The 14,248-nt window shown below is 43.4% G+C and overlaps 1 protein-coding gene across 1 annotated transcript in view; it reads right to left on the bottom strand.

The window, feature by feature from the left end:
• The window catches only part of LOC119719691, a 36,111-nt gene that overhangs the window by 3,074 nt on the left and 18,789 nt on the right, over window positions 1-14,248 (bottom strand). The window contains exons 50-81 of the mRNA XM_038189187.1: window positions 14,040-14,199; window positions 13,694-13,810; window positions 13,176-13,543; window positions 12,850-13,009; window positions 12,553-12,636; window positions 12,036-12,373; window positions 11,749-11,908; window positions 11,403-11,519; window positions 10,885-11,252; window positions 10,559-10,718; window positions 10,262-10,345; window positions 9,745-10,082; window positions 9,458-9,617; window positions 9,112-9,228; window positions 8,594-8,961; window positions 8,268-8,427; window positions 7,971-8,054; window positions 7,454-7,791; window positions 7,167-7,326; window positions 6,821-6,937; window positions 6,303-6,670; window positions 5,977-6,136; window positions 5,680-5,763; window positions 5,163-5,500; window positions 4,876-5,035; window positions 4,530-4,646; window positions 4,012-4,379; window positions 3,686-3,845; window positions 3,389-3,472; window positions 2,935-3,209; window positions 2,586-2,745; window positions 2,240-2,356 (exon numbers count right to left, since the gene is read on the bottom strand). Coding sequence (XP_038045115.1) covers window positions 2,240-2,356; window positions 2,586-2,745; window positions 2,935-3,209; window positions 3,389-3,472; window positions 3,686-3,845; window positions 4,012-4,379; window positions 4,530-4,646; window positions 4,876-5,035; window positions 5,163-5,500; window positions 5,680-5,763; window positions 5,977-6,136; window positions 6,303-6,670; window positions 6,821-6,937; window positions 7,167-7,326; window positions 7,454-7,791; window positions 7,971-8,054; window positions 8,268-8,427; window positions 8,594-8,961; window positions 9,112-9,228; window positions 9,458-9,617; window positions 9,745-10,082; window positions 10,262-10,345; window positions 10,559-10,718; window positions 10,885-11,252; window positions 11,403-11,519; window positions 11,749-11,908; window positions 12,036-12,373; window positions 12,553-12,636; window positions 12,850-13,009; window positions 13,176-13,543; window positions 13,694-13,810; window positions 14,040-14,199 — 6,349 coding nt within the window. The remainder of the gene's footprint in view (window positions 1-2,239; window positions 2,357-2,585; window positions 2,746-2,934; window positions 3,210-3,388; window positions 3,473-3,685; window positions 3,846-4,011; window positions 4,380-4,529; window positions 4,647-4,875; window positions 5,036-5,162; window positions 5,501-5,679; window positions 5,764-5,976; window positions 6,137-6,302; window positions 6,671-6,820; window positions 6,938-7,166; window positions 7,327-7,453; window positions 7,792-7,970; window positions 8,055-8,267; window positions 8,428-8,593; window positions 8,962-9,111; window positions 9,229-9,457; window positions 9,618-9,744; window positions 10,083-10,261; window positions 10,346-10,558; window positions 10,719-10,884; window positions 11,253-11,402; window positions 11,520-11,748; window positions 11,909-12,035; window positions 12,374-12,552; window positions 12,637-12,849; window positions 13,010-13,175; window positions 13,544-13,693; window positions 13,811-14,039; window positions 14,200-14,248) is intronic.

Raw genomic sequence — 14,248 nt, 5'->3', positions numbered from 1 at the left:
GTACATACGAGAACGTGTTGGTCGTGTTGTCGTTTCAATGTCAGAACCTCCTGGAGCACCTATTTTGATAAAAGTAACACGATCAATATTAAAGCTACATACATGCTGTGTACCGGGGTAGTTGCCTACTTCTGAAATATCCAGGATATTTGTAATTTGCATTTAATAATGGGAAATTATTTTTTTTTTTGAGACACCTTGTATAATGAGGAGCTGTGAACGTTAATAATGAACATGAACATGCATCTGCATACGTCTGCACTACATGTTTTATTGCTGTATGGGGTTGGAAGCAGTATACCCTTTGTGAATTGTTGTTTGGGCCAAAACGATTCAAATTTGCATATTTATTCCATAAACTAAATGTGGACCATTTGATTTTGCTTCAATGTCTCAATCGGAATTGAATAAGTTGGTAGAAAAATATCGCTTAAGCAAATGTTTCCTGAATTTAAAGTAAAAAAATACATAGAAGGTAAGTCTTTAAAAATGATTCGTAAAATCGTCACTTTCATTGAACTATTAAAGATTTGTACATACGAGAACGTGTTGGTCTTGTTGTCGTTTCAATATCAGAACCTCCTGGAGCACCTATTTTGATAAAAGTAACACGATCAATATTAAAGCTACATACATGCTGTGTACCGGGGTAGTTGCCTACTTCTGAAATATCCAGGATATTTGTAATTTGCATTTAATAATGGGTAATTATTTTTTTTTTTGAAGACACCTTGAATAATGAGGAGCTGTGAACGTTAATAATGAACATGAACATGCATCTGCATATGTCTGCACTACATGTTTTATTGCTGTATGGGGTTGGAAGCAGTATACCCTTTGTGAATTGTTGTTTGGGCCAAAACGATTCAAATTTGCATATTTATTCCATAAACTAAATGTGGACCATTTGATTTTGCTTCAATGTCTCAATCGGAATTGAATAAGTTGGTAGAAAAATATCGCTTAAGCAAATGTTTCCTGAATTTAAAGTAAAAAAAAAAATAGAAGGTAAGTCTTTAAAAATGATTCGTAAAATCGTCACTTTCATTGAACTATTAAAGATTTGTACATACGAGAACGTGTTGGTCGTGTTGTCGTTTCAATATCAGAACCTCCTGGAGCACCTATTTTGATAAAAGTAACAAGATCAATATTAAAGCTACATACATGCTGTGTACCGGGGTAGTTGCCTACTTCTGAAATATCCAGGATATTTATAATTTGCATTTAATAATGGGTATACATTATTTTTTTTGGAGACACCTTGTATAATGAGGAGCTGTGAACGTTTGTAATGAACATGAACATGCATTTGCATACGTCTGCACTACATGTTTTATTGCTGTATGGTGTTGGAAGCAGTATACCCTTTGTGAATTGTTGTTTGGGCCAAAAACAATTCAAATTTGCATATTTATTCCAAAAACTAAATGTGGACCGATTGCTTTTGCTTCAATGTCTCAATAGGAATTGAATAAGTTGGTAGAAAAATATCGCTTAAAAAAAATGTTTCCTGGAGTTAAAGTAAAAAAATACATAGAAGGTAAGTCTTAAAAAATGATTCATAAAATCGTCACTTTCATTGAACTATTAAAGATTTGTACATACGAGAACGTGTTGGTCGTGTTGTCGTTTCAATGTCAGAACCTCCTGGAGCACCTATTTTGATAAAAGTAACATGATCAATATTAAAGCTACAACATAGCTCAAATTTGCCATATTGATTCAAATCCACATGATTTATTACATTAAGGTTTTATTTTGTCACAACATAAATAGCACATAGCAAAAACTCGAGGATTGTAACTCAATAAATCAGTATATAAATCTTCCATTCCTAAGCTTCGTCTTTCATTTCATGCATTGGCAGAATCTGGGTTTCCTTCTATTATTATGTGTATTGTACAAGCTGTACAAGCGCAACAAAAATTGATTTTCGGATAAAAGGATAATTCAGATTTATCATTATCCTTGGATACGCGTCTTCAATATGCCATGATTCAACAGTTTCACAAAGATAACTCTCAATATTTCTCCCTTTTGTATGGAAAAAATGTACTTGACTGCGACTGATTTACTTCACATTTTCGAACATTCATCAAAACATCATCAACATTCAATGTATGTAATTAAATAGAAAAGCTTGAATTTGATATAGGGCAACAGAAAACTTTCAAACTAAATGGAAAAACAATTGTGTTTCAAAAGGACCACAAAATGTGAACATTGTTCTACCAACCTTTTGTAGTTGACATTAGTGACGTCGTGGTTCGGGAGCTTGTTGTTTCTTCGCTGACAGTTGTTGTCGGTGTTGTGACAGTGGTGACTTTAGTGGTCATTTCAGTTGTTGTGTATTCTAAAGAATGCAAACACAAATATGTACTTGGATGAGCCGATGAAAAAGATACCTTGCATTTTACAAGTAGTGAGACCTTTGGCCCGAGGTCATATCATCAAACTGTTTTTTTCCGTGCAACTTGCAAGGTTCAACTTCAGACAAAATGTACTTGATGAAACCGTAAATAACATATAAAAAAGCCAACAAGCAAAACAAACACATGAAAATAACCTTTAGGGCAGCCTACCTTCTGCACATCCCAGAACCTCCACTTGCAGTCTTGCTGATTCACCACCGGTCACAGTTTGGAACTCAATACGCAACTGCTCAATGCCCTTCAGAGCTGTGTCATCGCTCGGGAGCAGCAGTCTCTCAGGCAAGTCGCTGTCAAGGGTGACTCTGAAAATCTGTGCAATGAAGAGGACCAAACATGCTTAGAATTTAGTCATTTAGAAATGAGATACTGGACAACTGGGAAAGCAAAGTGGGCAAAGTGAGTGTAACCCGATTCTGTTGATTTGGGGGCTTTCTTACCTTCTTTTGAGTAGTGTCCCCTTCCAAAACGGGCGTGAAGTCGCTATCTCCTGGCTTCTTACAAGCAAAGTCAGAGTGATTTCAAGAGGCGTAATTTCTTCTCCAGCACCTGTCGGAGTGGTGGAGGATATTGTGGATTGCAGCCTGAACCTGATGGCTCTGGCAATGACACGTCCATTGAAATCACTGTCTAGACTGGAAGGCTCTTCTGCTTCCGGAGTGATGGGAAGGTCTGTCAGTTGGATGTCACCTTTGGTTTTGTCCGGCAACACTGAACCTCTACCTCTGACATCCGACAAAAGTCCAGACTCGCTATCCATGGATTCCAGACAGTACCCTGCAGGGAGAAAACAGGGCTTCCGTCAAGACACAGCCAACGATTTGGGTCAAGTGGGATATAAACTGCAAACGTTTCCAGGCACCAGACAGAACCCATTTCCAACACAAGCAAAACCTATGGAGATGTCGATGCAAAAGAGTTGGCAATTTAATCTTCAATGACTGGGCCTGCTTTACCTTGGGTTGTTGATGAGGGAGGAGTCGTGGTTATCAGAGTGGTGGTGACACTGGTGGTTCTTGTCGTCGGCTGAGTGGTGTATTCTATGCAAAATGGTAATAATGTTGAGAAATGTGTATTTAAAGCATAAAGTCTTTGACAGAATAGTCTGCGAGGAAACAAAATTACATCTTTTGGTGGTTTATTTAGATCGCCTGAACGGTGACATTCGGATGTTGGTGCCGAATAACAGGACAAAGTGTTCTGAAGATATCTTTCGAGTTTTAGACAATAAAAGAACATTTCTAAAGGTCTACCTTTGATGCAACCCAGAACATGTAACTCAAATGTTGTTGCGTCATCGTCACTGACAGACTGGAATTGTACGCGCAGTTCAGTGATGCCATCCAGTGTGTCTTCATCTATCGGCAAGTACTTGATTTCGGGTTGGTCTCCTTCCAGACGGACAGTTATCAACTGGAAAAGATGGGAGAAAAATGCCCTGGTCAGTACATTGGTCAGTGTTGGGCTTGAGAAGAAAAACAGGAGCCTGGATGTAAACAACTGAGCGAAACAAAATCAAGGACACAAGCTGGTCGTAGAAAGAAGCAATGCCAAGTGTTTAACACGGCTGTATTAATACCTTGGGCTGGTTGGTGTTATCATCAACCAGTGTAGTGAATTCATCATCGTCGGGCTTCTTGGTGGACAGAGTGAGGGTGACCTCAGTCAGCCTCTCCCCTGCAGCAGTCCTGGATGTGGTTGTGCTTGCTGCTGGCTGACCCGTGGGTGCACTTGTTGCTTGAGGAGAACGCGAGGCTAAGACTACTGCTGTGACCTTGATGGGTTGACGGAAGAGGAGCTCTACGCTGGGGATATCACTTGAGCTTGGGTCAATTGGCAACTGGGTGATTGTCAAGTAGGAGGTCTGACTATCAATTGTGAGATCTCCAGCCGCCTTAACTTCAGGTTCAAGTCCCTTTTCCCCATCCATGGGCTCTAGACAGTAACCTGCATTGAGAATATCCAGAAACGGTTGGTAAATGCAGAAAAGAAAGCACTGACATGCGTAATTTCGGGTGGAAAAAGCTTGATGAGAGGTGGTATGGAAATGTCCGAGGGTGATAATTTTAGTAAAAAGTTCACGTCCACACTATTCACCTGGAGTAGTTGACATTTGTGACGTCGTGGTTCGGGAGCTTGTTGTTTCTTCGCTGACAGTTGTTGTCGGTGTTGTGACAGTGGTGACTTTAGTGGTCATTTCAGTTGTTGTGTATTCTAAAGAATGCAAACACAAATATGTACTTGGATGAGCCGATGAAAAAGATACCTTGCATTTTGCAAGTAGTGAGACCTTTGGCCCGAGGTCATATCATCAAACTGTTTTTTTCCGTGCAACTTGCAAGGTTCAACTTCAGACAAAATGTACTTGATGAAACCGTAAATAACATATAAAAAAGCCAACAAGCAAAACAAACACATGAAAATAACCTTTAGGGCAGCCTACCTTCTGCACATCCCAGAACCTCCACTTGCAGTCTTGCTGATTCACCACCGGTCACAGTTTGGAACTCAATACGCAACTGCTCAATGCCCTTCAGAGCTGTGTCATCGCTCGGGAGCAGCAGTCTCTCAGGCAAGTCGCTGTCAAGGGTGACTCTGAAAATCTGTGCAATGAAGAGGACCAAACATGCTTAGAATTTAGTCATTTAGAAATGAGATACTGGACAACTGGGAAAGCAAAGTGGGCAAAGTGAGTGTAACCCGATTCTGTTGATTTGGGGGCTTTCTTACCTTCTTTTGAGTAGTGTCCCCTTCCAAAACGGGCGTGAAGTCGCTATCTCCTGGCTTCTTAACAAGCAAAGTCAGAGTGATTTCAAGAGGCGTAATTTCTTCTCCAGCACCTGTCGGAGTGGTGGAGGATATTGTGGATTGCAGCCTGAACCTGATGGCTCTGGCAATGACACGTCCATTGAAATCACTGTCTAGACTGGAAGGCTCTTCTGCTTCCGGAGTGATGGGAAGGTCTGTCAGTTGGATGTCACCTTTGGTTTTGTCCGGCAACACTGAACCTCTACCTCTGACATCCGACAAAAGTCCAGACTCGCTATCCATGGATTCCAGACAGTACCCTGCAGGGAGAAAACAGGGCTTCCGTCAAGACACAGCCAACGATTTGGGTCAAGTGGGATATAAACTGCAAACGTTTCCAGGCACCAGACAGAACCCATTTCCAACACAAGCAAAACCTATGGAGATGTCGATGCAAAAGAGTTGGCAATTTAATCTTCAATGACTGGGCCTGCTTTACCTTGGGTTGTTGATGAGGGAGGAGTCGTGGTTATCAGAGTGGTGGTGACACTGGTGGTTCTTGTCGTCGGCTGAGTGGTGTATTCTATGCAAAATGGTAATAATGTTGAGAAATGTGTATTTAAAGCATAAAGTCTTTGACAGAATAGTCTGCGAGGAAACAAAATTACATCTTTTGGTGGTTTATTTAGATCGCCTGAACGGTGACATTCGGATGTTGGTGCCGAATAACAGGACAAAGTGTTCTGAATATATCTTTCGAGTTTTAGACAATAAAAGAACATTTCTAAAGGTCTACCTTTGATGCAACCCAGAACATGTAACTCAAATGTTGTTGCGTCATCGTCACTGACAGACTGGAATTGTACGCGCAGTTCAGTGATGCCATCCAGTGTGTCTTCATCTATCGGCAAGTACTTGATTTCGGGTTGGTCTCCTTCCAGACGGACAGTTATCAACTGGAAAAGATGGGAGAAAAATGCCCTGGTCAGTACATTGGTCAGTGTTGGGCTTGAGAAGAAAAACAGGAGCCTGGATGTAAACAACTGAGCGAAACAAAATCAAGGACACAAGCTGGTCGTAGAAAGAAGCAATGCCAAGTGTTTAACACGGCTGTATTAATACCTTGGGCTGGTTGGTGTTATCATCAACCAGTGTAGTGAATTCATCATCGTCGGGCTTCTTGGTGGACAGAGTGAGGGTGACCTCAGTCAGCCTCTCCCCTGCAGCAGTCCTGGATGTGGTTGTGCTTGCTGCTGGCTGACCCGTGGGTGCACTTGTTGCTTGAGGAGAACGCGAGGCTAAGACTACTGCTGTGACCTTGATGGGTTGACGGAAGAGGAGCTCTACGCTGGGGATATCACTTGAGCTTGGGTCAATTGGCAACTGGGTGATTGTCAAGTAGGAGGTCTGACTATCAATTGTGAGATCTCCAGCCGCCTTAACTTCAGGTTCAAGTCCCTTTTCCCCATCCATGGGCTCTAGACAGTAACCTGCATTGAGAATATCCAGAAACGGTTGGTAAATGCAGAAAAGAAAGCACTGACATGCGTAATTTCGGGTGGAAAAAGCTTGATGAGAGGTGGTATGGAAATGTCCGAGGGTGATAATTTTAGTAAAAAGTTCACGTCCACACTATTCACCTGGAGTAGTTGACATTTGTGACGTCGTGGTTCGGGAGCTTGTTGTTTCTTCGCTGACAGTTGTTGTCGGTGTTGTGACAGTGGTGACTTTAGTGGTCATTTCAGTTGTTGTGTATTCTAAAGAATGCAAACACAAATATGTACTTGGATGAGCCGATGAAAAAGATACCTTGCATTTTGCAAGTAGTGAGACCTTTGGCCCGAGGTCATATCATCAAACTGTTTTTTTCCGTGCAACTTGCAAGGTTCAACTTCAGACAAAATGTACTTGATGAAACCGTAAATAACATATAAAAAAGCCAACAAGCAAAACAAACACATGAAAATAACCTTTAGGGCAGCCTACCTTCTGCACATCCCAGAACCTCCACTTGCAGTCTTGCTGATTCACCACCGGTCACAGTTTGGAACTCAATACGCAACTGCTCAATGCCCTTCAGAGCTGTGTCATCGCTCGGGAGCAGCAGTCTCTCAGGCAAGTCGCTGTCAAGGGTGACTCTGAAAATCTGTGCAATGAAGAGGACCAAACATGCTTAGAATTTAGTCATTTAGAAATGAGATACTGGACAACTGGGAAAGCAAAGTGGGCAAAGTGAGTGTAACCCGATTCTGTTGATTTGGGGGCTTTCTTACCTTCTTTTGAGTAGTGTCCCCTTCCAAAACGGGCGTGAAGTCGCTATCTCCTGGCTTCTTAACAAGCAAAGTCAGAGTGATTTCAAGAGGCGTAATTTCTTCTCCAGCACCTGTCGGAGTGGTGGAGGATATTGTGGATTGCAGCCTGAACCTGATGGCTCTGGCAATGACACGTCCATTGAAATCACTGTCTAGACTGGAAGGCTCTTCTGCTTCCGGAGTGATGGGAAGGTCTGTCAGTTGGATGTCACCTTTGGTTTTGTCCGGCAACACTGAACCTCTACCTCTGACATCCGACAAAAGTCCAGACTCGCTATCCATGGATTCCAGACAGTACCCTGCAGGGAGAAAACAGGGCTTCCGTCAAGACACAGCCAACGATTTGGGTCAAGTGGGATATAAACTGCAAACGTTTCCAGGCACCAGACAGAACCCATTTCCAACACAAGCAAAACCTATGGAGATGTCGATGCAAAAGAGTTGGCAATTTAATCTTCAATGACTGGGCCTGCTTTACCTTGGGTTGTTGATGAGGGAGGAGTCGTGGTTATCAGAGTGGTGGTGACACTGGTGGTTCTTGTCGTCGGCTGAGTGGTGTATTCTATGCAAAATGGTAATAATGTTGAGAAATGTGTATTTAAAGCATAAAGTCTTTGACAGAATAGTCTGCGAGGAAACAAAATTACATCTTTTGGTGGTTTATTTAGATCGCCTGAACGGTGACATTCGGATGTTGGTGCCGAATAACAGGACAAAGTGTTCTGAAGATATCTTTCGAGTTTTAGACAATAAAAGAACATTTCTAAAGGTCTACCTTTGATGCAACCCAGAACATGTAACTCAAATGTTGTTGCGTCATCGTCACTGACAGACTGGAATTGTACGCGCAGTTCAGTGATGCCATCCAGTGTGTCTTCATCTATCGGCAAGTACTTGATTTCGGGTTGGTCTCCTTCCAGACGGACAGTTATCAACTGGAAAAGATGGGAGAAAAATGCCCTGGTCAGTACATTGGTCAGTGTTGGGCTTGAGAAGAAAAACAGGAGCCTGGATGTAAACAACTGAGCGAAACAAAATCAAGGACACAAGCTGGTCGTAGAAAGAAGCAATGCCAAGTGTTTAACACGGCTGTATTAATACCTTGGGCTGGTTGGTGTTATCATCAACCAGTGTAGTGAATTCATCATCGTCGGGCTTCTTGGTGGACAGAGTGAGGGTGACCTCAGTCAGCCTCTCCCCTGCAGCAGTCCTGGATGTGGTTGTGCTTGCTGCTGGCTGACCCGTGGGTGCACTTGTTGCTTGAGGAGAACGCGAGGCTAAGACTACTGCTGTGACCTTGATGGGTTGACGGAAGAGGAGCTCTACGCTGGGGATATCACTTGAGCTTGGGTCAATTGGCAACTGGGTGATTGTCAAGTAGGAGGTCTGACTATCAATTGTGAGATCTCCAGCCGCCTTAACTTCAGGTTCAAGTCCCTTTTCCCCATCCATGGGCTCTAGACAGTAACCTGCATTGAGAATATCCAGAAACGGTTGGTAAATGCAGAAAAGAAAGCACTGACATGCGTAATTTCGGGTGGAAAAAGCTTGATGAGAGGTGGTATGGAAATGTCCGAGGGTGATAATTTTAGTAAAAAGTTCACGTCCACACTATTCACCTGGAGTAGTTGACATTTGTGACGTCGTGGTTCGGGAGCTTGTTGTTTCTTCGCTGACAGTTGTTGTCGGTGTTGTGACAGTGGTGACTTTAGTGGTCATTTCAGTTGTTGTGTATTCTAAAGAATGCAAACACAAATATGTACTTGGATGAGCCGATGAAAAAGATACCTTGCATTTTGCAAGTAGTGAGACCTTTGGCCCGAGGTCATATCATCAAACTGTTTTTTTCCGTGCAACTTGCAAGGTTCAACTTCAGACAAAATGTACTTGATGAAACCGTAAATAACATATAAAAAAGCCAACAAGCAAAACAAACACATGAAAATAACCTTTAGGGCAGCCTACCTTCTGCACATCCCAGAACCTCCACTTGCAGTCTTGCTGATTCACCACCGGTCACAGTTTGGAACTCAATACGCAACTGCTCAATGCCCTTCAGAGCTGTGTCATCGCTCGGGAGCAGCAGTCTCTCAGGCAAGTCGCTGTCAAGGGTGACTCTGAAAATCTGTGCAATGAAGAGGACCAAACATGCTTAGAATTTAGTCATTTAGAAATGAGATACTGGACAACTGGGAAAGCAAAGTGGGCAAAGTGAGTGTAACCCGATTCTGTTGATTTGGGGGCTTTCTTACCTTCTTTTGAGTAGTGTCCCCTTCCAAAACGGGCGTGAAGTCGCTATCTCCTGGCTTCTTAACAAGCAAAGTCAGAGTGATTTCAAGAGGCGTAATTTCTTCTCCAGCACCTGTCGGAGTGGTGGAGGATATTGTGGATTGCAGCCTGAACCTGATGGCTCTGGCAATGACACGTCCATTGAAATCACTGTCTAGACTGGAAGGCTCTTCTGCTTCCGGAGTGATGGGAAGGTCTGTCAGTTGGATGTCACCTTTGGTTTTGTCCGGCAACACTGAACCTCTACCTCTGACATCCGACAAAAGTCCAGACTCGCTATCCATGGATTCCAGACAGTACCCTGCAGGGAGAAAACAGGGCTTCCGTCAAGACACAGCCAACGATTTGGGTCAAGTGGGATATAAACTGCAAACGTTTCCAGGCACCAGACAGAACCCATTTCCAACACAAGCAAAACCTATGGAGATGTCGATGCAAAAGAGTTGGCAATTTAATCTTCAATGACTGGGCCTGCTTTACCTTGGGTTGTTGATGAGGGAGGAGTCGTGGTTATCAGAGTGGTGGTGACACTGGTGGTTCTTGTCGTCGGCTGAGTGGTGTATTCTATGCAAAATGGTAATAATGTTGAGAAATGTGTATTTAAAGCATAAAGTCTTTGACAGAATAGTCTGCGAGGAAACAAAATTACATCTTTTGGTGGTTTATTTAGATCGCCTGAACGGTGACATTCGGATGTTGGTGCCGAATAACAGGACAAAGTGTTCTGAAGATATCTTTCGAGTTTTAGACAATAAAAGAACATTTCTAAAGGTCTACCTTTGATGCAACCCAGAACATGTAACTCAAATGTTGTTGCGTCATCGTCACTGACAGACTGGAATTGTACGCGCAGTTCAGTGATGCCATCCAGTGTGTCTTCATCTATCGGCAAGTACTTGATTTCGGGTTGGTCTCCTTCCAGACGGACAGTTATCAACTGGAAAAGATGGGAGAAAAATGCCCTGGTCAGTACATTGGTCAGTGTTGGGCTTGAGAAGAAAAACAGGAGCCTGGATGTAAACAACTGAGCGAAACAAAATCAAGGACACAAGCTGGTCGTAGAAAGAAGCAATGCCAAGTGTTTAACACGGCTGTATTAATACCTTGGGCTGGTTGGTGTTATCATCAACCAGTGTAGTGAATTCATCATCGTCGGGCTTCTTGGTGGACAGAGTGAGGGTGACCTCAGTCAGCCTCTCCCCTGCAGCAGTCCTGGATGTGGTTGTGCTTGCTGCTGGCTGACCCGTGGGTGCACTTGTTGCTTGAGGAGAACGCGAGGCTAAGACTACTGCTGTGACCTTGATGGGTTGACGGAAGAGGAGCTCTACGCTGGGGATATCACTTGAGCTTGGGTCAATTGGCAACTGGGTGATTGTCAAGTAGGAGGTCTGACTATCAATTGTGAGATCTCCAGCCGCCTTAACTTCAGGTTCAAGTCCCTTTTCCCCATCCATGGGCTCTAGACAGTAACCTGCATTGAGAATATCCAGAAACGGTTGGTAAATGCAGAAAAGAAAGCACTGACATGCGTAATTTCGGGTGGAAAAAGCTTGATGAGAGGTGGTATGGAAATGTCCGAGGGTGATAATTTTAGTAAAAAGTTCACGTCCACACTATTCACCTGGAGTAGTTGACATTTGTGACGTCGTGGTTCGGGAGCTTGTTGTTTCTTCGCTGACAGTTGTTGTCGGTGTTGTGACAGTGGTGACTTTAGTGGTCATTTCAGTTGTTGTGTATTCTAAAGAATGCAAACACAAATATGTACTTGGATGAGCCGATGAAAAAGATACCTTGCATTTTGCAAGTAGTGAGACCTTTGGCCCGAGGTCATATCATCAAACTGTTTTTTTCCGTGCAACTTGCAAGGTTCAACTTCAGACAAAATGTACTTGATGAAACCGTAAATAACATATAAAAAAGCCAACAAGCAAAACAAACACATGAAAATAACCTTTAGGGCAGCCTACCTTCTGCACATCCCAGAACCTCCACTTGCAGTCTTGCTGATTCACCACCGGTCACAGTTTGGAACTCAATACGCAACTGCTCAATGCCCTTCAGAGCTGTGTCATCGCTCGGGAGCAGCAGTCTCTCAGGCAAGTCGCTGTCAAGGGTGACTCTGAAAATCTGTGCAATGAAGAGGACCAAACATGCTTAGAATTTAGTCATTTAGAAATGAGATACTGGACAACTGGGAAAGCAAAGTGGGCAAAGTGAGTGTAACCCGATTCTGTTGATTTGGGGGCTTTCTTACCTTCTTTTGAGTAGTGTCCCCTTCCAAAACGGGCGTGAAGTCGCTATCTCCTGGCTTCTTAACAAGCAAAGTCAGAGTGATTTCAAGAGGCGTAATTTCTTCTCCAGCACCTGTCGGAGTGGTGGAGGATATTGTGGATTGCAGCCTGAACCTGATGGCTCTGGCAATGACACGTCCATTGAAATCACTGTCTAGACTGGAAGGCTCTTCTGCTTCCGGAGTGATGGGAAGGTCTGTCAGTTGGATGTCACCTTTGGTTTTGTCCGGCAACACTGAACCTCTACCTCTGACATCCGACAAAAGTCCAGACTCGCTATCCATGGATTCCAGACAGTACCCTGCAGGGAGAAAACAGGGCTTCCGTCAAGACACAGCCAACGATTTGGGTCAAGTGGGATATAAACTGCAAACGTTTCCAGGCACCAGACAGAACCCATTTCCAACACAAGCAAAACCTATGGAGATGTCGATGCAAAAGAGTTGGCAATTTAATCTTCAATGACTGGGCCTGCTTTACCTTGGGTTGTTGATGAGGGAGGAGTCGTGGTTATCAGAGTGGTGGTGACACTGGTGGTTCTTGTCGTCGGCTGAGTGGTGTATTCTATGCAAAATGGTAATAATGTTGAGAAATGTGTATTTAAAGCATAAAGTCTTTGACAGAATAGTCTGCGAGGAAACAAAATTACATCTTTTGGTGGTTTATTTAGATCGCCTGAACGGTGACATTCGGATGTTGGTGCCGAATAACAGGACAAAGTGTTCTGAAGATATCTTTCGAGTTTTAGACAATAAAAGAACATTTCTAAAGGTCTACCTTTGATGCAACCCAGAACATGTAACTCAAATGTTGTTGCGTCATCGTCACTGACAGACTGGAATTGTACGCGCAGTTCAGTGATGCCATCCAGTGTGTCTTCATCTATCGGCAAGTACTTGATTTCGGGTTGGTCTCCTTCCAGACGGACAGTTATCAACTGGAAAAGATGGGAGAAAAATGCCCTGGTCAGTACATTGGTCAGTGTTGGGCTTGAGAAGAAAAACAGGAGCCTGGATGTAAACAACTGAGCGAAACAAAATCAAGGACACAAGCTGGTCGTAGAAAGAAGCAATGCCAAGTGTTTAACACGGCTGTATTAATACCTTGGGCTGGTTGGTGTTATCATCAACCAGTGTAGTGAATTCATCATCGTCGGGCTTCTTGGTGGACAGAGTGAGGGTGACCTCAGTCAGCCTCTCCCCTGCAGCAGTCCTGGATGTGGTTGTGCTTGCTGCTGGCTGACCCGTGGGTGCACTTGTTGCTTGAGGAGAACGCGAGGCTAAGACTACTGCTGTGACCTTGATGGGTTGACGGAAGAGGAGCTCTACGCTGGGGATATCACTTGAGCTTGGGTCAATTGGCAACTGGGTGATTGTCAAGTAGGAGGTCTGACTATCAATTGTGAGATCTCCAGCCGCCTTAACTTCAGGTTCAAGTCCCTTTTCCCCATCCATGGGCTCTAGACAGTAACCTGCATTGAGAATATCCAGAAACGGTTGGTAAATGCAGAAAAGAAAGCACTGACATGCGTAATTTCGGGTGGAAAAAGCTTGATGAGAGGTGGTATGGAAATGTCCGAGGGTGATAATTTTAGTAAAAAGTTCACGTCCACACTATTCACCTGGAGTAGTTGACATTTGTGACGTCGTGGTTCGGGAGCTTGTTGTTTCTTCGCTGACAGTTGTTGTCGGTGTTGTGACAGTGGTGACTTTAGTGGTCATTTCAGTTGTTGTGTATTCTAAAGAATGCAAACACAAATATGTACTTGGATGAGCCGATGAAAAAGATACCTTGCATTTTGCAAGTAGTGAGACCTTTGGCCCGAGGTCATATCATCAAACTGTTTTTTTCCGTGCAACTTGCAAGGTTCAACTTCAGACAAAATGTACTTGATGAAACCGTAAATAACATATAAAAAAGCCAACAAGCAAAACAAACACATGAAAATAACCTTTAGGGCAGCCTACCTTCTGCACATCCCAGAACCTCCACTTGCAGTCTTGCTGATTCACCACCGGTCACAGTTTGGAACTCAATACGCAACTGCTCAATGCCCTTCAGAGCTGTGTCATCGCTCGGGAGCAGCAGTCTCTCAGGCAAGTCGCTGTCAAGGGTGACTCTGAAAATCTGTGCAATGAAGAGGACCAAACATGCTTAGAATTTAGTCATTTAGAAA

This window comes from Patiria miniata, unplaced genomic scaffold, assembly GCF_015706575.1.
Source record: "Patiria miniata isolate m_02_andy unplaced genomic scaffold, ASM1570657v1 HiC_scaffold_8, whole genome shotgun sequence".
NCBI lineage: Eukaryota > Metazoa > Echinodermata > Asteroidea > Valvatida > Asterinidae > Patiria > Patiria miniata.
The sequence above is the reverse complement of the archived record's forward strand: the minus strand, read 5'-3'. Positions and strand labels throughout refer to the sequence as shown.